Here is a 24,096-nt window from a genome sequence, read left to right as displayed (position 1 = left end):
CACACACACACACACTGTAGGTGCTGGAAAATATATTTACCTGGAACCATCTAATTGTGCACTACATGTCATAGTTCTGTGTAAAACCTTTCATAAACATCCCAGTCAAAGGGCTGTGTGTGCAGGCTGAACGAGCATTTAATGGCCCATCCCTAGGAGCCCCTGAGAAGATAGTGCTGAGATACCTTCAAGAGGTTTCCATGTACCCACCGTGCTGTCAGGCAGAGAGTTCCAGCAGGATTTTTAACCAGTGACAGTGAAGAAAACTCATAGTGCGGGATAGATTTCCGAGCCTAGATGCTGTGCGGGTCAGTTGGAAATTTCCAGGTAAGAGTTTGCTGACCTTGTCCTTCCAGCTGGTAGAGGTGGTGGGTTTGGAAGCTGTTGTCCGAGGACAACGCATCCTTTAGGTGGTACAAACTATTGTACTGTCCATCGGTGGTAAAGTGAGTGAATGGTTGTGGTTGGGGTGTCCGTCACACAGGCTGTTACACCCTGTACGCTGTCAAGGTTCTTGGGTATTGTTGAAGCTGCACTTATTCAGGCAAGTGGAGATAGAAACACGGGTCAATGTCAGGGAGTGAGATTCCCCAGGATATTGAATCCCCCGCTATCAGTGATAGAAACACTGGTCAATGTCAGGGAGTGAGATTCCCCAGGATATTGAATCCCCCACTATCAGTGATAGAAACACTGGTCAATGTCAGGGAGTGAGATTCCCCAGGATATTGAATCCCCCACTATCAGTGATAGAAACACGGGTCAATGTCAGGGAGTGAGATACCCCAGGATATTGAATCCCACACTATCAGTGATAGAAACACGGGTCAATGTCAGGGAGTGAGATTCCCCAGGATATTGAATCCCCCACTACCAGTAGAAACACGAGTCACTGTCAGGGGTGAGATTTCCCAGGATATTGAATCCCTCACTATCAGTGATAGAAACACTGGTCAATGTCAGGGAATGAGATTCCCCAGGATATTGAATCCCCCACTACCAGTGATAGAAACATTGGTCAATGTCAGGGAGTGAGATTCCCCAGGATATTGAATCCCTCACTATCAGTGATAGAAACACGAGTCACTGTCAGGGGTGAGATTTCCCAGGATATTGAATCCCTTACTATCAGTGATAGAAACATTGGTCAATGTCAGGGAGTGAGATCCCCCAGGATATTTTGATCCCCCACTATCAGTGATAGAAACACTGGTCAATGTCAGGGAGTGAGATTTCCCAGGATATTGAATCCCCCACTATCAGTGATAGAAACACTGGTCAATGTCAGGGAGTGAGATTCCCCAGGATATTGAATCCCCCACTATCAGTGATAGAAACACGGGTCACTGTCAGGGAGTGAGATTCCCCAGGATATTGAATCCCCCACTACCAGTGATAGAAACACTGGTCAATGTCAGGGAGTGAGATTCCCCAGGATATTGAATCCCCCACTATCAGTGATAGAAACACGAGTCACTGTCAGGGGTGAGATTTCCCAGGATATTGAATCCCCCACTATCAGTGATAGAAACACGAGTCACTGTCAGGGAGTGAGATTCCACAGGATATTGAATCCCACACTATCAGTGATAGAAACACTGGTCAATGTCAGGGAATGAGATTCCCCAGGATATTGAATCCCCCACTACCAGTGATAGAAACATTGGTCAATGTCAGGGAGTGAGATTCCCCAGGATATTGAATCCCTCACTATCAGTGATAGAAACACGAGTCACTGTCAGGGGTGAGATTTCCCAGGATATTGAATCCCTTACTATCAGTGATAGAAACATTGGTCAATGTCAGGGAGTGAGATCCCCCAGGATATTTTGATCCCCCACTATCAGTGATAGAAACACTGGTCAATGTCAGGGAGTGAGATTTCCCAGGATATTGAATCCCCCACTATCAGTGATAGAAACACTGGTCAATGTCAGGGAGTGAGATTCCCCAGGATATTGAATCCCCCACTATCAGTGATAGAAACACGGGTCACTGTCAGGGAGTGAGATTCCCCAGGATATTGAATCCCCCACTACCAGTGATAGAAACACTGGTCAATGTCAGGGAGTGAGATTCCCCAGGATATTGAATCCCCCACTATCAGTGATAGAAACACGAGTCACTGTCAGGGGTGAGATTTCCCAGGATATTGAATCCCCCACTATCAGTGATAGAAACACGAGTCACTGTCAGGGAGTGAGATTCCACAGGATATTGAATCCCCCACTATCAGTGATAGAAACATTGGTCAATGTCAGGGAGTGAGATTCCCCAGGATATTGAATCCCACACTATCAGTGATAGAAACACGGGTCACTGTCAGGGGTGAGATTCCCCAGGATATTGAATCCCTCACGATCAGTGATAGAAACACGAGTCACTGTCAGGGGTGAGATTTCCCAGGATATTGAATCCCTCACGATCAGTGATAGAAACACGGGTCAATGTCAGGGAGTGAGATTCCCCAGGATATTGAATCCCCCACTACCAGTGATAGAAACATTGGTCAATGTCAGGGAGTGAGATTCCCCAGGATATTGAATCCCCCACTATCAGTGATAGAAACACGAGTCACTGTCAGGGGTGAGATTCCCCAGGATATTGAATCCCCCACTATCAGTGATAGAAACACTGGTCAATGTCAGGGAGTGAGATTCCCCAGGATATTGAATCCCTCACGATCAGTAATAGAAACACGAGTCACTGTCAGGGGTGAGATTCCCCAGGATATTGAATCCCCCACTATCAGTGATAGAAACACGGGTCAATGTCAGGGAGTGAGATTCCCCAGGATATTGAATCCCCCACTATCAGTGATAGAAACACTGGTCAATGTCAGGGAGTGAGATTTCCCAGGATATTGAATCCCTCACGATCAGTGATAGAAACACGAGTCACTGTCAGGGGTGAGATTTCCCAGGATATTGAATCCCCCACTATCAGTGATAGAAACACGAGTCACTGTCAGGGGTGAGATTTCCCAGGATATTGAATCCCCCACTATCAGTGATAGAAACATTGGTCAATGTCAGGGGTGAGGTTCCCCAGGATATTGAATCCCACACTATCAGTGATAGAAACACGAGTCACTGTCAGGGAGTGAGATTTCCCAGGATATTGAATCCCCCACTATCAGTGATAGAAACACGGGTCACTGTCAGGGAGTGAGATTCCCCAGGATATTGAATCCCCCACTATCAGTGATAGAAACATGAGTCACTGTCAGGGGTGAGATTTCCCAGGATATTGAATCCCCCACTATCAGTGATAGAAACACTGGTCACTGTCAGGGAGTGAGATTCCCCAGGATATTGAATCCCCCACTATCAGTGATAGAAACACTGGTCAATGTCAGGGAGTGAGATTCCCCAGGATATTGAATCACACACTATCAGTGATAGAAACACGAGTCACTGTCAGGGGGTGAGATTTCCCAGGATATTGAATCCCCCACTATCAGTGATAGAAACACTGGTCAATGTCAGGGAGTGAGATTCCCCAGGATATTGAATCCCACACTATCAGTGATAGAAACACTGGTCAATGTCAGGGAGTGAGATTCCCCAGGATATTGAATCCCCCACTACCAGTGATAGAAACACTGGTCAATGTCAGGGGGTGAGATTTCCCAGGATATTGAATCCCCCACTATCAGTGATAGAAACACGAGTCACTGTCAGGGAGTGAGATTCCCCAGGATATTGAATCCCCCACTATCAGTGATAGAAACACTGGTCAATGTCAGGGAGTGAGATTCCCCAGGATATTGAATCCCCCACTATCAGTGATAGAAACACGGGTCACTGTCAGGGAGTGAGATTCCCCAGGATATTGAATCCCCCACTATCAGTGATAGAAACACGAGTCACTGTCAGGGGTGAGATTTCCCAGGATATTGAATCCCCCACTATCAGTGATAGAAACACGAGTCACTGTCAGGGGTGAGATTTCCCAGGATATTGAATCCCCCACTATCAGTGATAGAAACACGAGTCACTGTCAGGGGTGAGATTTCCCAGGATATTGAATCCCTTACTATCAGTGATAGAAACATTGGTCAATGTCAGGGAGTGAGATTCCCCAGGATATTGAATCCCACACTATCAGTGATAGAAACACGGGTCACTGTCAGGGAGTGAGATTCCCCAGGATATTGAATCCCCCACTACCAGTGATAGAAACATTGGTCAATGTCAGGGAGTGAGATTCCCCAGGATATTGAATCCCCCACTATCAGTGATAGAAACACGGGTCACTGTCAGGGGTGAGATTCCCCAGGATATTGAATCCCCCACTATCAGTGATAGAAACACGAGTCACTGTCAGGGGTGAGATTTCCCAGGATATTGAATCCCTCACGATCAGTGATAGAAACACGGGTCAATGTCAGGGAGTGAGATTCCCCAGGATATTGAATCCCCCACTACCAGTGATAGAAACATTGGTCAATGTCAGGGAGTGAGATTCCCCAGGATATTGAATCCCCCACTATCAGTGATAGAAACACGAGTCACTGTCAGGGGTGAGATTCCCCAGGATATTGAATCCCCCACTATCAGTGATAGAAACACTGGTCAATGTCAGGGAGTGAGATTCCCCAGGATATTGAATCCCTCACGATCAGTAATAGAAACACGAGTCACTGTCAGGGGTGAGATTCCCCAGGATATTGAATCCCCCACTATCAGTGATAGAAACACGGGTCAATGTCAGGGAGTGAGATTCCCCAGGATATTGAATCCCCCACTATCAGTGATAGAAACACGAGTCACTGTCAGGCGTGAGATTTCCCAGGATATTGAATCCCTTACTATCAGTGATAGAAACATTGGTCAATGTCAGGGAGTGAGATTCCCCAGGATATTGAATCCCACACTATCAGTGATAGAAACACGGGTCACTGTCAGGGAGTGAGATTCCCCAGGATATTGAATCCCCCACTATCAGTGATAGAAACACGAGTCACTGTCAGGGAGTGAGATTCCACAGGATATTGAATCCCCCACTATCAGTGATAGAAACATTGGTCAATGTCAGGGAGTGAGATTCCCCAGGATATTGAATCCCACACTATCAGTGATAGAAACACGGGTCACTGTCAGGGAGTGAGATTCCCCAGGATATTGAATCCCCCACTACCAGTGATAGAAACATTGGTCAATGTCAGGGAGTGAGATTCCCCAGGATATTGAATCCCCCACTATCAGTGATAGAAACACGAGTCACTGTCAGGGGTGAGATTTCCCAGGATATTGAATCCCCCACTATCAGTGATAGAAACACGAGTCACTGTCAGGGGTGAGATTTCCCAGGATATTGAATCCCCCACTATCAGTGATAGAAACACGAGTCACTGTCAGGGGTGAGATTTCCCAGGATATTGAATCCCTTACTATCAGTGATAGAAACATTGGTCAATGTCAGGGAGTGAGATTCCCCAGGATATTGAATCCCACACTATCAGTGATAGAAACACGGGTCACTGTCAGGGAGTGAGATTCCCCAGGATATTGAATCCCCCACTACCAGTGATAGAAACATTGGTCAATGTCAGGGAGTGAGATTCCCCAGGATATTGAATCCCCCACTATCAGTGATAGAAACACGGGTCACTGTCAGGGGTGAGATTCCCCAGGATATTGAATCCCCCACTATCAGTGATAGAAACACGAGTCACTGTCAGGGGTGAGATTTCCCAGGATATTGAATCCCTCACGATCAGTGATAGAAACACGGGTCAATGTCAGGGAGTGAGATTCCCCAGGATATTGAATCCCCCACTACCAGTGATAGAAACATTGGTCAATGTCAGGGAGTGAGATTCCCCAGGATATTGAATCCCCCACTATCAGTGATAGAAACACGAGTCACTGTCAGGGGTGAGATTCCCCAGGATATTGAATCCCCCACTATCAGTGATAGAAACACTGGTCAATGTCAGGGAGTGAGATTCCCCAGGATATTGAATCCCTCACGATCAGTAATAGAAACACGAGTCACTGTCAGGGGTGAGATTCCCCAGGATATTGAATCCCCCACTATCAGTGATAGAAACACGGGTCAATGTCAGGGAGTGAGATTCCCCAGGATATTGAATCCCCCACTATCAGTGATAGAAACACGAGTCACAGTCAGGGGTGAGATTTCCCAGGATATTGAATCCCCCACTATCAGTGATAGAAACACTGGTCAATGTCAGGGAGTGAGATTTCCCAGGATATTGAATCCCTCACGATCAGTGATAGAAACACGAGTCACTGTCAGGGGTGAGATTTCCCAGGATATTGAATCCCCCACTATCAGTGATAGAAACACGAGTCACTGTCAGGGGTGAGATTTCCCAGGATATTGAATCCCCCACTATCAGTGATAGAAACATTGGTCAATGTCAGGGGTGAGGTTCCCCAGGATATTGAATCCCCCACTATCAGTGATAGAAACACGAGTCACTGTCAGGGAGTGAGATTTCCCAGGATATTGAATCCCCCACTATCAGTGATAGAAACACGGGTCACTGTCAGGGAGTGAGATTCCCCAGGATATTGAATCCCCCACTATCAGTGATAGAAACATGAGTCACTGTCAGGGGTGAGATTTCCCAGGATATTGAATCCCCCACTATCAGTGATAGAAACACGGGTCACTGTCAGGGAGTGAGATTCCCCAGGATATTGAATCCCCCACTATCAGTGATAGAAACACTGGTCAATGTCAGGGAGTGAGATTCCCCAGGATATTGAATCCCACACTATCAGTGATAGAAACACTGGTCAATGTCAGGGAGTGAGATTCCCCAGTATATTGAATCCCCCACTATCAGTGATAGAAACACTGCTCAATGTCAGGGAGTGAGATTCCCCAGGATATTGAATCCCCCACTATCAGTGATAGAAACACTGGTCAATGTCAGGGAGTGAGATTCCCCAGGATATTGAATCACACACTATCAGTGATAGAAACACTGGTCAATGTCAGGGAGTGAGATTCCCCAGGATATTGAATCCCCCACTACCAGTGATAGAAACACTGGTCAATGTCAGGGAGTGAGATTTCCCAGGATATTGAATCCCCCACTATCAGTGATAGAAACACGAGTCACTGTCAGGGAGTGAGATTCCCCAGGATATTGAATCCCCCACTATCAGTGATAGAAACACTGGTCAATGTCAGGGAGTGAGATTCCCCAGGATATTGAATCCCCCACTATCAGTGATAGAAACACGGGTCACTGTCAGGGAGTGAGATTCCCCAGGATATTGAATCCCCCACTATCAGTGATAGAAACACGAGTCACTGTCAGGGGTGAGATTTCCCAGGATATTGAATCCCCCACTATCAGTGATAGAAACACGAGTCACTGTCAGGGGTGAGATTTCCCAGGATATTGAATCCCCCACTATCAGTGATAGAAACACGAGTCACTGTCAGGGGTGAGATTTCCCAGGATATTGAATCCCTTACTATCAGTGATAGAAACATTGGTCAATGTCAGGGAGTGAGATTCCCCAGGATATTGAATCCCACACTATCAGTGATAGAAACACGGGTCACTGTCAGGGAGTGAGATTCCCCAGGATATTGAATCCCCCACTACCAGTGATAGAAACATTGGTCAATGTCAGGGAGTAAGATTCCCCAGGATATTGAATCCCCCACTATCAGTGATAGAAACACGGGTCACTGTCAGGGGTGAGATTCCCCAGGATATTGAATCCCCCACTATCAGTGATAGAAACACGAGTCACTGTCAGGGGTGAGATTTCCCAGGATATTGAATCCCTCACGATCAGTGATAGAAACACGGGTCAATGTCAGGGAGTGAGATTCCCCAGGATATTGAATCCCCCACTACCAGTGATAGAAACATTGGTCAATGTCAGGGAGTGAGATTCCCCAGGATATTGAATCCCCCACTATCAGTGATAGAAACACGAGTCACTGTCAGGGGTGAGATTCCCCAGGATATTGAATCCCCCACTATCAGTGATAGAAACACTGGTCAATGTCAGGGAGTGAGATTCCCCAGGATATTGAATCCCTCACGATCAGTAATAGAAACACGAGTCACTGTCAGGGGTGAGATTCCCCAGGATATTGAATCCCCCACTATCAGTGATAGAAACACGGGTCAATGTCAGGGAGTGAGATTCCCCAGGATATTGAATCCCCCACTATCAGTGATAGAAACACGAGTCACTGTCAGGGGTGAGATTTCCCAGGATATTGAATCCCCCACTATCAGTGATAGAAACACTGGTCAATGTCAGGGAGTGAGATTTCCCAGGATATTGAATCCCTCACGATCAGTGATAGAAACACGAGTCACTGTCAGGGGTGAGATTTCCCAGGATATTGAATCCCCCACTATCAGTGATAGAAACACGAGTCACTGTCAGGGGTGAGATTTCCCAGGATATTGAATCCCCCACTATCAGTGATAGAAACATTGGTCAATGTCAGGGGTGAGGTTCCCCAGGATATTGAATCCCCCACTATCAGTGATAGAAACACGAGTCACTGTCAGGGGTGAGATTTCCCAGGATATTGAATCCCCCACTATCAGTGATAGAAACACGGGTCACTGTCAGGGAGTGAGATTCCCCAGGATATTGAATCCCCCACTATCAGTGATAGAAACATGAGTCACTGTCAGGGGTGAGATTTCCCAGGATATTGAATCCCCCACTATCAGTGATAGAAACACGGGTCACTGTCAGGGAGTGAGATTCCCCAGGATATTGAATCCCCCACTATCAGTGATAGAAACACTGGTCAATGTCAGGGAGTGAGATTCCCCAGGATATTGAATCCCACACTATCAGTGATAGAAACACTGGTCAATGTCAGGGAGTGAGATTCCCCAGTATATTGAATCCCCCACTATCAGTGATAGAAACACTGGTCAATGTCAGGGAGTGAGATTCCCCAGGATATTGAATCCCCCACTACCAGTGATAGAAACACTGGTCAATGTCAGGGAGTGAGATTTCCCAGGATATTGAATCCCCCACTATCAGTGATAGAAACACGAGTCACTGTCAGGGAGTGAGATTCCCCAGGATATTGAATCCCCCACTATCAGTGATAGAAACACTGGTCAATGTCAGGGAGTGAGATTCCCCAGGATATTGAATCCCCCACTATCAGTGATAGAAACACGAGTCACTGTCAGGGAGTGAGATTCCCCAGGATATTGAATCCCCCACTATCAGTGATAGAAACACTGGTCAATGTCAGGGAGTGAGATTCCCCAGGATATTGAATCCCCCACTATCAGTGATAGAAACACGGGTCACTGTCAGGGAGTGAGATTCCCCAGGATATTGAATCCCCCACTATCAGTAATAGAAACACGAGTCACTGTCAGGGGTGAGATTTCCCAGGATATTGAATCCCCCACTATCAGTGATAGAAACACGGGTCACTGTCAGGGAGTGAGATTCCCCAGGATATTGAATCCCCCACTATCAGTGATAGAAACACTGGTCAATGTCAGGGAGTGAGATTCCCCAGGATATTGAATCCCACACTATCAGTGATAGAAACACTGGTCAATGTCAGGGAGTGAGATTCCCCAGGATATTGAATCCCCCACTATTAGTGATAGAAACATTGGTCAATGTCAGGGAGTGAGATTCCCCAGGATATTGAATCCCACACTATCAGTGATAGAAACACTGGTCAATGTCAGGGAGTGAGATTCCCCAGGATATTGAATCCCACACTATCAGTGATAGAAACACTGGTCAATGTCAGGGAGTGAGATTCCCCAGGATATTGAATCCCACACTATCAATGATAGAAACAGGGGTCAAGGTCAGCGGACGAGGGTTGGATATCATCATTCCCCGGGACTTGTGTAGTGTGAATGTGACGTCACCTATCAGCCTAGGCCTGGATATGGAGCAGATTCTCCTACATTAGGGTGTGGACTGCTTCATCACCTGAGGAGTGGAATGGTGGAGAATGTGGGGCATCAACAGTGGACATGCCCGTCTCTGACCTTACCATTGATAAAAGAGCCGAGGACACTGGCCTTGAGGGACTCCTGCAGAACCATGCTGCCGCTGTGATGATTGACCTCCAACTACCACCGCCTTTGTGTTGAGCTCAATTCCAACCAGTGGAGTATTTTCCACCTGACTCCAGTTGAGGCAGGGCTCCATGATTCCACACTCCATCAAGTAATTGTAGTAGTGTGTTCACTAGAGTTGAGTATGATGTTCTCCTTAAGGGTTGTTTATTGGTGGGTCCTCAGGTGGCTGTAGAGGCTGATCTGGGATCCACATATTCCGGTGCATTGTATGGACAATAGTAACTGATAGCTGGGGTTAGCAGTTGTGTCTTTTGGTTGTTCAGTCTCTCCTTTGTCAGCTGTCACTTGCTTTCTACACACAGTGGAGGTGGCTGTCCTGTGGTGCTGCGCCCTCTTGTGCGGATTTCTGCTATTGAGTGCAATGTTCCATTTCATCAAGCTGACTTTGCTGTTATTGTTGAAGAATCTCTTTTGCCTACCAGGAGTTCACTTCATTAATTTCTGCCTTGGGGCAGTTACTCTCATTTCACTTGGAACCATAGAACCATAGAACATTACAGCACAGAAACAGGCCTTATGGACCCTTCTTGGCTGTGCCGAACCATTTTTCTGCCTAGTCCCACTGACCTGCACCTGGGCCATATCTCAAACCCCTCTCATCCATATACCTGTCCAAGTTTTTCTTAAATGTCAAAAGTGAGCCTGCATTCACCACTTCATCTGGCAGCTCATTCCACATTCCCACCACTCTCTGCGTGAAGAAGCCCCCCCAATGTTCCCTTTAAACTTTTCCCCCTTCACCCTTAACCAATGACCTCTGGTTTTTTTCTCCCCTAGCCTCAGTGGAAAAAGCCTGCTTGCATTCACTCTATCTACACCCATCATAATTTTATACACCTCTATCAAATCACCTCTCATTCTCCTACGCTCCAGGGAATAAAGTCCTAACCTATTCAGCAACATCCTTGTAAACCTTCTCTGCACTCTTTCAACCTTATTAATATCCTTTCTGTAATTAGGTGACCAAAACTGCACGCAATACTCCAAATTCAGTCTCACCAATGTCTCATACAACCTCACCATTACATTCCAACTCTTATACTCAATACTTTGATTTATAAAGGCCAATGTACCAAAAGCTCTCTTGACAACCCTATCCACCTGTGACACCACTTTTAGGGAATTATGTATCTGTACTCCCAGATCCCTCTGTTCCACTGCACTCCTCAGTGTCCTACCATTTACCTTGTATGTTCTACCTTGGTTTGACCTTCCGAAATGCAATACCTCACACTTGTCCACATTAAACTCCATCTGCCATTTTTCAGCCCTTCCTCCAGCTGGTCCAAATCCCTCTGCAAGCTTTGAAAACCTTCCTCACTGTCCACTACACCTCCAATCTTTGTATCCAATTTGCCACATTATCATCCAGATCATTGATATAGATGACAAATAACAATGGACCCAGCACTGATCCTTGTGGCACACCACTAGTCACAGGCCTCCAGTCAAAGAAGCAATCCTCCACTACCACTCTCTGGCTTCTTCCATTGAGCCAATGTCTCACCCAATTTACTACCTCTCCATGTATACCTAGTGACTGAATCTTCCTAGCTAACCTCCCATGCGGGACTTTGTCAAAGGCCTTACTGAAGTCCATGTATACAACATCCACTGCCTTCTCTTCATCCACTTTCCTGGTAACTTCCTCGAAAAACTTTAATAGATTGGTTAAACATGACCTATCACGCACAAAGCCATGCTGACTTTTTCTAATAAGTCTCCATCTATCCAAATACTTGTTGATCCTATCTCTTAGTATTCCTTCTGATAATTTACCTACTACCGATGTCAAACTTACCGGCCTATAATTTTCTGGCTTACTTTTTGAGCCTTTTTTAAACAACGGAACTACATGAGCTATCCTCCAATCCTCCGGCACCTGACCCGTGGATATCGACATTTTAAATATTTCTGCCAGGGCCCCTGAAATTTCAATACTAGTCTCATTCAAGGTCCAAGGGAATAGCCTGTCAGGTCCTGGGGACTTATCTACTCTGATTTGCCTCAAGACAGCAAGCACCTCCTCCTCTTTAATCTGTATAAGTTCCATGACCTCCCTACTTGTTTGCCTTGTTTCCATAGACTCCATTCCAGTTTCCTTAGTAAATACAGATGCAAAAAACCCATTTAATATCTCTCCCATTTCTTTTGGCTCCAAACATAGCCAACCACTCTGATCTTCAAGAGGACCAATTTTATCCCTTACTATCCTTTTGCTATTAATATACCTGTAAAAGCTCTTAGGATTATTCTTCATCCTTACTCCTAAAGCAACCTAATGTCTTCTTTTAGCCCTCCTGATTTCTTTCTTAAGTATTTTCTTACTCTTTTTATACTCCTCAAGCATCTTATTTCCTCCCTGTTGTCTATACATGTTATACATCTCTCTCTCTCTTCTTCTCTATCAGAGTTCCAATATCCCTCAAGAACCAAGGTTCCCTATTCTTATTCATTTTGCTTTTAACCCTGACAGGAACATATAAACTCTACACTCTCAAAATTTCTCCTTTGAAGGTCTTCCACTTACCAATCACATCCTTGCCAGAGAACAACCTGTCCCAATCTATGTGTTTTAGATCCTTTCTCATTTCTTCAAATTTGGCCTTTTTCCAGTTTAGTACTTCAACCCGAGGACTAGATCTATCTTTATCCATGATCAAGTTGAAACTAATGACGTTATGATCACTGGAACCAAAGTGTTCCCCTACACACACTTCCATCAGCTGCCTTAACTCATTTCCTAACTGGAGATCTAATATTGCATCCTCCCTAGTTAGTACATCTATATATTGATTTAGAAAACTTTACTGAACACATTTCACAAACTCTAACCCATCAAGACCTTTAACAGTATGGGAGTCCCAATTAATGTGTGGAAAATTAAAATTCCCTACAATCACAACTTTCTGTCTCCTGCAGTTGTCTGCTACCTCTCTGCAGATTTGCTCCTCCAATTCTCGCTGACTATTGGGTGGTCTATAATACAACCCCATTAATGTGGTCATACCTTTCCTGTTTCTCAGCTCCACCCATATGGACTCAGTAGACAAGACCCCTAATCTGTCCTGCTGAAGCACTGCTGTAGTATTTTCCCCGACTAGCAAAGCCACCACCCCCCCCCCCCACCCTTCTTCGCTCTGCCTCTGCCTCTTCTGGAGTTCATGTTTGGACCAAGGTAGTAATGAGGTGAGGTGAGGAGCTGAGTGACTTTGTTAATACCTCACTCACTCATCATACACACTATTACACACACTGATACACCTACTAACACTGACACGCCCACATACTGCACACTCTCTGACACACACACTGACTGACTGACTGACCCACGCACTCACTGGCACTTTCACCAACTGCAGTGACGCTTTCTCAGCTCACTGACACTCTCGTGCATCCTACGCACCTACGTACCATGCCTGAGACAGCACCCACACACAAATGCACACACACTGACCTCACCTCAGCCCTGAAGATGCACAATACCCAACACGTTCAAACAGAAACATTCATCTCACACTCACTGTCCCCACCCCCGGCAATTCCCGAACTCAGTGACACCCCGCCCCCCGTACACTCCTCGACTCCCCTGCCACTGTGTTCATAGTCCAGCTCCCCACCTCCCTGCTCCACACTCACAGTTTGGTGGCTGGGGTTGCTCCTTGTTAGTGATGCTGCTGCCATCGCTGGGCTCGAGGAAGTTCGGGTTTGAGGAAGGGGTCCCCTCCTGTTGCCAGCTCTGCACTTTCATCAACCTGGAGTAGGTGCCCCTGCAGTCTGACCAGAGCAACAGTCAATGACTCTCTTGACCATCTGAAGCCTGTGGGACTTGAGTGGAGCCTCTCTGAAGGAGCGACTGTAGGTGGTACCGTGTGCGCGTAGGCGAGGACATGATCAGAATGGGGAGGATGCAGTCTAAGCAGAGAAGATATCCTGAGGTGATGGGTGGGGTCCGGGTCTCCAGTGGAAAACCTCCGAAGCACTTGGATTTGAGAAGCAGTAAGTGTGCTGGCTTAAGACCCTGAATCAGGAGCCTGTTTCACAGGGTCAAAGAGATGTACAGCCTAGAAACAGGTTCTTTGGCCCACTATGTCTACACTAGCACTTGCTTATTCAAATGCCTCTAAAATATAGAGATTGTATCTGATTCTATCCCCTCTGGAGGCAAGTTCTATCTGTGCAAGTAAAAAACTCCCCCAATTCTGTTCAAAACTCCCTCTCATTTTAAGCATGTGCCTTCTTATTTTTGATACCCCCTCTGCTTTGTCTATGCCTTATCATCTCATCTATTTCATACAGGCTGCCCCTCAGCCTCCTCCACTCCAGGGAAGTAAACCCAGCTTATCTCAGGCAAGTTCAGTTCCATGTTTTTGTGATTGTCTTTTTCTCCTCTCAGGGAGAGGAGTGGGATGTCAGTGGGGGAGGGTCAGGGCAGCTCGCTCTGCCAATATAGGAAAGGAGTGCACAGGAAAAAGTCTGTAAGAGGAGGGGGGAATGTAAAATCCTCAATGGAGACTCTCAGCATTCATTCACAAGAGAAGATGTGTATGGGTGGGAGGAGGGATCTTTCCTCAGGGGATGTCTGTGCCCGTGGCTGTGACTGTATCATGGGTGATGCGGGTGGGGGGATGACTGTCAGAGAAACTACTGAAGAAGATGACATCTGCCAGTGGCAATATGTCCTCTTGCCCACTCCGCTATTTGCACTCAACTTTAACTGTAACTGTCCTTCACTACACTACTGATGTTGAGAGCTGGCTATTGTGCAGACGGCTCTACCATGCTTCCATCTTCCCTCTTCCCTTAACCAGCACCAGGCACAACTCTTTTCCCCAGCCGAACAAATCGCCTCCCACAGTGGCTCCTGTCCCTGTTCTCTCTGTCTGAGCGATGAACCAAACCTCAAAAATCATCTCCCACAACGACTCCAATCCCCAACCCCACTGTCTGACCAACAGAGCAACCCTCGAAACTCATCTCCCTCAGCACTCCAATCCCCGTCCACACCGTCTGACCAACATACCCACCCTCGAGACTCACCTCCCTCAGCACTCCAATCCCCAACCCCACTGTCTGACCAACAGAGCAACCCTCGAAACTCACCTCCCTCAGCACTCCAATCCACAACCCCACTGTCTGACCAACAGAGCAACCCTCGAAACTAATCTCCCTCAGTGGCTCCAATACCCATCCCCACTGTCTGACCAACATAACCACCCTTGAAAGACATCTCACTCAGTGATTCCAATCCACATCCCCACCGTCTGACCAACACAGCCACCCTCGAAACCCAGCTCCCTCAGCATTCCAATGCCCAACACCACTTTCTGACCAACATAGCAACCCCCGAAACTCATCTCCCTCAGAGGCTCCAATCCCCATCCCCACTGTCTGAACAACAGAGCAACCCTCAACGCTCATCTCCCTCTGTGCTACAATCCCCGTCCTCACTGTCTGAGCAACATAACCACCCTTGAAACTCATCTCCCTCAGCATTCCTAACCCCAACCCCACTGTCTGAACAACAGAGCAACCCTCAACGCTCATCTCCCTCTGTGCTACAACCCCCGTACTCACTGACTGACCAACATACCCACCCTCGAAACTCATCTCCCTCAGTGGCTCCAATCCCCATCGCACCTTCTGACCAGCATACGCACCCTCGAAACTCATCTCCCTCTGTGGCGCCAATCCCTGTCCCCACTGTCTGACCAATGTAGCAACCATCAAAATTCATCTCCCTCAGTGGATCCAATCCCCATCCCAATTGTCTGACCAACATACCCACCCTCGACACTCATCTCCCTCTGAGCTACAATCCCCGTCCTCACCGTCTGACCAACGTAGCAACCCTCAAAACTCATCTCCCTCAGCACTCCAATCCCTAACCGCACTGTCTGACCAACATAGCAACCCTCGACACTCATCTCCCACAGTGGCTCCAATCCCCATCCCCATTGTCTGACCAACATACCCACCCTCGAAACTCATCTCCCTCTGTGCTACAAACCACATGCCCACCATCTGACCAACATACCCACCCTCGAAACTCGCATCCATCAGTGGCTCCAATACCCGTCCCTACTGTTTGACCAACATAACCACGCTCAAAACTCATTCCCCTCAGCAATTTAATCCCCATCCCCACTGTCTGACCAATATAGCAACACTCGAAACTCATCTCCCTCTGTGCTACAATCCCTATCCCCACTGTCTGACCAACATAGCAACCCTCGAAACTCATCTCCCTCTGTGGCTCCAATTCCCGTCCACACTGTCGGACCAACATACCCACCCTCGAAACTCATCTCTCTCTGTGCTACAATCCCCATCCCCACCATCTGACCAATGTAGCAACCCTCAAAACTCATCTCCCTCAGCACTCCAATCCCTAACCCCACTGTCTAAACATAGCAACCCTCGACACTCATCTCCGTCTGTGGCTCCAATCCCTGTCCCCACTGTCTGACCAATGTAGCAACCATCAAAATTCATCTCCCTCAGTGGCGCCAATCCCCATCCCCATTGTCTGACCAACATACCCACCCTCGACACTCATCTCCCTCTGAGCTACAATCCCCGTCCCCACCGTCTAACCAACGTAGCAACCCTCGAAACTCACCTCCCTCTGTGCCTCCAATCCCCATCGCACCTTCTGACCAGCATACGCACCCTCGAAACTCATCTCGCTCTGTGGCTCCAATCCCTGTACCCACTGTCTGACCAATGTAGCAACCATCAAAATTCATCTCCCTCAGTTGCTCCAATCCCCATCCCCATTGTCTGACCAACATACCCACCCTCAACACTCATCTCCGTCTGTGCTACAATCCCCATTCCCACCGTCTGACCAACGTAGCAACCCTCGAAACTCACCTCCCTCTGTGGCTCCAATCCCCATCCCCATTGTCAGACCAACATACCCACCCTCGACACTCATATCCGTCTGTGCTACAAACCACATCCCCACCGTCTGACCAACGTAGCAACCCTCGAAACTCACCTCCCTCTGTGGCTCCAATCCCCATCCCCATTGTCAGACCAACATACCCACCCTCGACACTCATCTCCGTCTGTGCTACAAACCACATCCCCACCGTCTGACCAACGTAGCAATCCTTGAAACTCATCTCTGTCTGTGGCTCCAATCCCCATCGCACCTTCTGACCAGCATACGCACCCTCGACACTCATCTCCCTCTGTGCTACAAACCCCATCCCCACCATCTCACCAACATACCCACCCTCGAAACTCGCATCCATCAGTGACTCCAATACCCGTCCCTACTGTTTGACCAACATAACCACGCTCAAAACTCATTTCCCTCAGCAATTTAATCCCCATCCCCACTGTCTGACCAAAATAGCAACTCTCGAAACTCATCTCCCTCTGTGCTACAATCCCTATCCCCACTGACTGCCCAACATAGCAACCCTCGAAACTCATCTCCCTCTGTGGCTCCAATTCCCGTCCACACTGTCTGACCAACTGAACCACTGTCGAAACTCGTCTCCCTCAACACTCCAATCCCTAACGCCACTGTCTAAACAACATAGCAACCCTCAACACTCATCTCCCTCTGTGCTACAATCCCCGTCCTCACTGTCTGACCAACATACCCACCCTCGAAACTCATCTCCCTCAGTGCTACAATCCCTATCCCCACCGTCTGAACAACATACCCACCCGCGACACTCATCTCTCTCAGTGGCTCCAATCCCCGTTCGCACTGTCTGACCAACATAACCACCCTTGAAAGACATCTCCTCAGTGATTCCAATCCCCATCCCCACCGTCTCACTAACATACCCACCCTCGACACTCATCTCCCTCAGTGCTACAATCCCCATCCCCACCGTCTGACCAACATACCCACCCTCGAAACTCGCATCCCACAGTGGCTCCAATACAATCCCCACTTTTTGACAAACATACACACCCTCGAAACCCAACTGCCTCAGCATTTCAATCCCCAACCCCACTGTCTGAACAACAGAGCAAGCCTCAACACTCATCTCCCTCTGCGCTACAATCCCTGTCCTCACTGTTTGACCAACATAACGACCCTCGAAACTCATCTCCCTCTGTGGCTCCAATCCCTGTCCCCACTGTCTGACCAATATAGCAACCATCAAAAAAAATCTCCCTCAGTGGCTCCAATCCCAATCCCCATTGCCTGACGAACATACCCACCCTCGACACTCATTACACTCTGTGCTACGATCCCCGTCCTCACCGTCTGACCAACGTAGCAACCCTCAAAACTCATCTCCCTCTGTGGCTCCAATCCCTGTCCCCACTGTCTGACCAATATAGCAACCATCAAAAAAAAACCTCCCTCAGTGGCTCCAATCCACGTCCCCACTGTCTGACCAACATACCCACCCTCGGAACTCATCTCCCTCAGTGATACAATCCCCATCCCCACCGTCTGACCAACGTAGCAACCCTCAAAACTCATCTCCCTCAGCGCACCAATCCCTAACCCCACTGTCTGAACAAACTAGCCACCCTAGACACTCATCTCCCTCTGTGGCTCCAATCCCCATCCCCACTGTCTGACCAACGTAACCACCCTTGAAAGACAACTCCCTCAGTGATTCCAATCCCCATCCGCACCGTCTGACTAACCTACCCACTCTCGAAACTTGCATCCCTCAATGGCTCCAATACCCGTCCCCACTTTCTGACCAACATAGCAACCCTCGAGACTCATCTCCCTCAGTGGCTCCAATCCCCATCCTCATTGTCTGACCAACATACCCACCCTCGAAACTCATCTCCCTCTGTGCTACAAACCCCATCCCCACCATCTCACCGACATACCCACCCTTGAAACTCGCATCCATCAGTGGCTCCAATACCCATCCCTACTGTTTGACCAACATAACCACGCTCAAAACTCATCTCCCTCAGCACTTCAATCCACATCACCACTGTCTGACCAATATAGCAACACTCGAAACTCATCTCCCTCTGTGCTACAATCCCCATCCCCACTGTCTGACCAACATAGCAACCCTCGAAACTCATCTCACTCTGTGGCTCCAATTCCCGTCCACACTGTCGGACCAACATAACCACTGTCGAAACTCGTCTCCCTCAACACTCCAATCCCTAACGCCACTGTCTAAACAACATAGCAACCCTCAACACTCATCTCCCTCTGTGCTACAATCCCTATCCCCACTGTCTGACCAACATAGCAACCCTCGAAACTCATCTCACTCTGTGGCTCCAATTCCCGTCCACACTGTCGGACCAACATAACCACTGTCGAAACTCATCTCCCTCAGCACTCCAATCCCGAACCCCACTGTCTAAACAACATAGCAACCCTCGACAATCATCTCCGTCTGTGGCTCCAATCCCTGTCCCCACTGTCTGACCAACATTGCAACCCTCAAAACTCACCACCCTCTGTGCCTCCAATCCCCATCGCATCTTCTGACCAGCATACGCACCCTCGAAACTCATCTCCCTCTGTGGCTCCAATCCCTGTCCCCACAGTCTGACCAATGTAGCAACTCTCGACACTCATCTCCCTCAGTGGCTCCAATCCCCATCCCCACCATCTCACCGACATACCCACCCTCGAAACTCGCATCCATCAGTGGCTCCAATACCCGTCCCTACTGTTTGACCAACATAACCACGCTCAAAACTCATCTCCCTCAGCACTTCAATCCCCATCACCACTGTCTGACCAATATAGCAACACTCGAAACTCATCTCCCTCTGTGCTACAATCCCTATCCCCACTGTCTGACCAACATAGCAACCCTCGACACTCATCTCCCTCAGTGGCTCCAATCCCTATCCCCACCGTCTGACCATCGTAGCAACCCTCAAAACTCATCTCCCTCAGCACTCCAATCCCTAACCCCACTGTCTGAACAACATAGCAACACTCGACACTCATCTCTGTCTCTGCTACGATCCCCGTCCTCACCGTCTGACCAACGTAGCAACCCTCAAAACTCATCTCCCTCTGTGGCTCCAATCCCTGTCCCCACTGTCTGACCAATATAGCAACCATCAAAAAAAAACCTCCCTCAGTGGCTCCAATCCACGTCCCCACTGTCTGACCAACATACCCACCCTCGGAACTCATCTCCCTCAGTGATACAATCCCCATCCCCACCGTCTGACCAACGTAGCAACCCTCAAAACTCATCTCCCTCAGCGCACCAATCCCTAACCCCACTGTCTGAACAAACTAGCCACCCTAGACACTCATCTCCCTCTGTGGCTCCAATCCCCATCCCCACTGTCTGACCAACGTAACCACCCTTGAAAGACAACTCCCTCAGTGATTCCAATCCCCATCCGCACCGTCTGACTAACCTACCCACTCTCGAAACTTGCATCCCTCAATGGCTCCAATACCCGTCCCCACTTTCTGACCAACATAGCAACCCTCGAGACTCATCTCCCTCAGTGGCTCCAATCCCCATCCTCATTGTCTGACCAACATACCCACCCTCGAAACTCATCTCCCTCTGTGCTACAAACCCCATCCCCACCATCTCACCGACATACCCACCCTTGAAACTCGCATCCATCAGTGGCTCCAATACCCATCCCTACTGTTTGACCAACATAACCACGCTCAAAACTCATCTCCCTCAGCACTTCAATCCACATCACCACTGTCTGACCAATATAGCAACACTCGAAACTCATCTCCCTCTGTGCTACAATCCCTATCCCCACTGTCTAAACAACATAGCAACCCTCGACAATCATCTCCGTCTGTGGCTCCAATCCCTGTCCCCACTGTCTGACCAACATTGCAACCCTCAAAACTCACCACCCTCTGTGCCTCCAATCCCCATCGCATCTTCTGACCAGCATACGCACCCTCGAAACTCATCTCCCTCTGTGGCTCCAATCCCTGTCCCCACAGTCTGACCAATGTAGCAACTCTCGACACTCATCTCCCTCAGTGGCTCCAATCCCCATCCCCACCATCTCACCGACATACCCACCCTCGAAACTCGCATCCATCAGTGGCTCCAATACCCGTCCCTACTGTTTGACCAACATAACCACGCTCAAAACTCATCTCCCTCAGCACTTCAATCCCCATCACCACTGTCTGACCAATATAGCAACACTCGAAACTCATCTCCCTCTGTGCTACAATCCCTATCCCCACTGTCTGACCAACATAGCAACCCTCGACACTCATCTCCCTCAGTGGCTCCAATCCCTATCCCCACCGTCTGACCATCGTAGCAACCCTCAAAACTCATCTCCCTCAGCACTCCAATCCCTAACCCCACTGTCTGAACAACATAGCAACACTCGACACTCATCTCTGTCTCTGCTACAATCCCCGTCCTCACCGTCTGACCAACGTAGCAACCCTCGAAACTCATCTCCCTCTGTGGCTCCAATCCCTGTCCCCACTGTCAGACCAATGTAGCAACCATCAAAAAAAATCTCCCTCAGTGGCTCCAATCCACGTCCCCACTGTCTGACCAACATACCCACCCTCGAAACTCATCTTCCTCAGTGCTACAATCCCCATCCCCACCGTCTGACCAACGTAGCAACCCTCAAAACTCATCTCCCTCAGCACTCCAATCCCTAACCCCACTGTCTGACCAACATAGCAACCCTCGACACTCATCTCGCTCTGTAGCTCCAATCCCCATCCCCACTGTCTGACCAATGTAACCACCCTTGAAAGACAACTCCCTCAGTGATTCCAATCCCCATCCGCACCGTCTGACTAACCTACCCACTGTCGAAACTTGCATCCCTCAGTGGCTCCAATACCCATCCCCACGTTTTGACCAATATAGCCACCCTCGAAACCCAACTCCCTCAGCATTCCAATTCCCAACCCCACTTTCTGACCAACATAGCAACCCTCGAAACTCATCGCCCTCAGTGGGTCCAATCCCCATCCCCATTGTCTGACCAAGCCAGCAACCCTTGAAACTCACCGACCTCAGTGGCTCCAATCCCCATCCTCACTGTCTGAACAACATAGCAACCCTCAACACTAATCTCAGTCTGTGCTGCAATCCCTCTCTTCACTGTCTGACCAACGTAGCAACCCTCGAAACTCATCTCACTCTGTGACTCCAATCCCTGTCCCCACTATCTGACCAATGTAGCAACCATTAAAATTCATCTCCCTCAGTGGCTCCAATCCCCGTCCCCACCGTCTGACCAATGTAGCAAACCTCGAAACTCATCTCCCTCTGTGGCTCCAATTCCCATCGCACCTACTGACCAGCAAACACACCCTCGAAACTCATCTCCCTCTGTGGTTCCAATCCCAGTCACCACCGTCTGACCATCGTAGCAACCCTTCAAAACTCATCTCCCTCAGTGGCTCCAATCCGCATCCCCATTGTTTGACCAACATACCCACCCTCGACACTCATCTCCCTCAGCACTCCAATCCCTAACCCCACTGTCTAAACAACATAGCAACACTCGACATTCATCTCTGTCTGTGCTACAATCCCCGTCCTCACCGTCTGACCAACGTAGCAACCCTCGAAACTCATCTCCCTCTGTGGCTCCAATCCCTGTCCCCACTGTCTGACCAATGTAGCAACCATCAAAAAAAATCTCCCTCAGTGGCTCCAATCCACGTCCCCACTGTCTGACCAACATACCCACCCTCGAAACTCATCTTCCTCAGTGCTACAATCACCATCCCCACCATCTGACCAACGTAGCAACCCTCAAAACTCATCTCCCTCAGCACTCCAATCCCTAACCCCACTGTCTGAACAACATAGCAACACTCGACACTCATCTCAGTCTGTGCTACAATCCCCGTCCTCACCGTCTGACCAAAGTAGCAACCCTCGAAACTCATCTCCCTCTGTGGCTCCAATCCCTGTCCCCACTGTCTGACCAATGTAGCAACCATCAAAAAAAATCTCCCTCAGTGGCTCCAATCCCCATCCCCACTGTCTGACCAACATAGCAACCCTCGACACTCATCTCCCTCAGTGGCTCCAATCCCCATCCCCATTGTCTGACCAACATAACCACCCTCGAAACTCATCTCCCTCTGTGCTACAAACCCCATCCCCACCATCTCACCAACATACCCACCCTCGAAACTCACATCCATCAGTGGCTCCAATACCCGTCCCTACTGTTTGACCAACATAACCACGCTCAAAACTCATTTCCCTCAGCAATTCAATCCCCATCCCCACCGTCTGACCAACATACCCACCCTAGAAACTTGCATCCGACAGTGGCTCCAATACACATCCCCACTTTTTGACATACATACACACCCTCGAAACCCAACTCCCTCAGCATTCCAATCCCCAACCCCACTGTCTGAACAACAGAGCAACCCTCAACACTCATCTCCCTCTCTGGCTCCAATCCCTGTCCCCACTGTCTGACCAATGTCGCAACCATCAAAATTCATCTCCCTCAGTGGCTCCAATCCCCATCCCCATTGTCTGACCAACATACCCACCCTCGACACTCATCTCCGGCTGTGCTATAATCCCCGTCCTCACCGTCTGACCAACGTAGCAACCCTCAAAACTCATCTCCCTCAGCACTCCAATCCCTAACCCTACTGTCTGACCAACATAGCAACCCTCGACACTCATCTCCCTCAGTGGTTCCAATCCCCGTCCCCATTGTCTGACCAACATACCCACCCTCGAAACTCGCATCCATCAGTGGCTCCAATACCCGTCCCTACTGTTTGACCAACATAACCATGCTCAAAACTCATCTCCCTCAGCACTTCAATCCCCATCCCCACTGTCTGATCAACATACCCACCCTCGAAACTCATCTCCCTCTGTGCTACAATCCCCATCCCCACCGTATGACCCTCGTGGCAACACTCAAGACTCATCTCCCTCAGCACTCCAATCCCTAACCCCACTGTCTGAACAACGTAGCAACACTCGACACTCATCTCTGTCTGTGCTACAATCCCCGTCCTCACCGTCTGACCAACGTAGCAACCCTCGAAACTCATCTCCCTC

General features: G+C 48.7%; 1 protein-coding gene across 1 annotated transcript in view; it reads right to left on the bottom strand.

Moving 5' to 3' along the window:
* The window catches only part of agbl2 (AGBL carboxypeptidase 2), a 257,815-nt gene that overhangs the window by 217,639 nt on the left and 16,080 nt on the right, over positions 1-24,096 (bottom strand). Inside the window, exon 3 of the mRNA XM_059975339.1 lies at positions 13,739-13,876. Within this exon, the coding sequence (XP_059831322.1) occupies positions 13,739-13,876 (138 nt within the window). The remainder of the gene's footprint in view (positions 1-13,738; positions 13,877-24,096) is intronic.

The sequence above is a fragment of the Hypanus sabinus genome, chromosome 7, assembly GCF_030144855.1.
Source record: "Hypanus sabinus isolate sHypSab1 chromosome 7, sHypSab1.hap1, whole genome shotgun sequence".
Lineage (NCBI taxonomy): Eukaryota > Metazoa > Chordata > Chondrichthyes > Myliobatiformes > Dasyatidae > Hypanus > Hypanus sabinus.
Note: the sequence above shows the minus strand (reverse complement) of the source record. Positions and strands in the feature narration are given on the sequence as shown.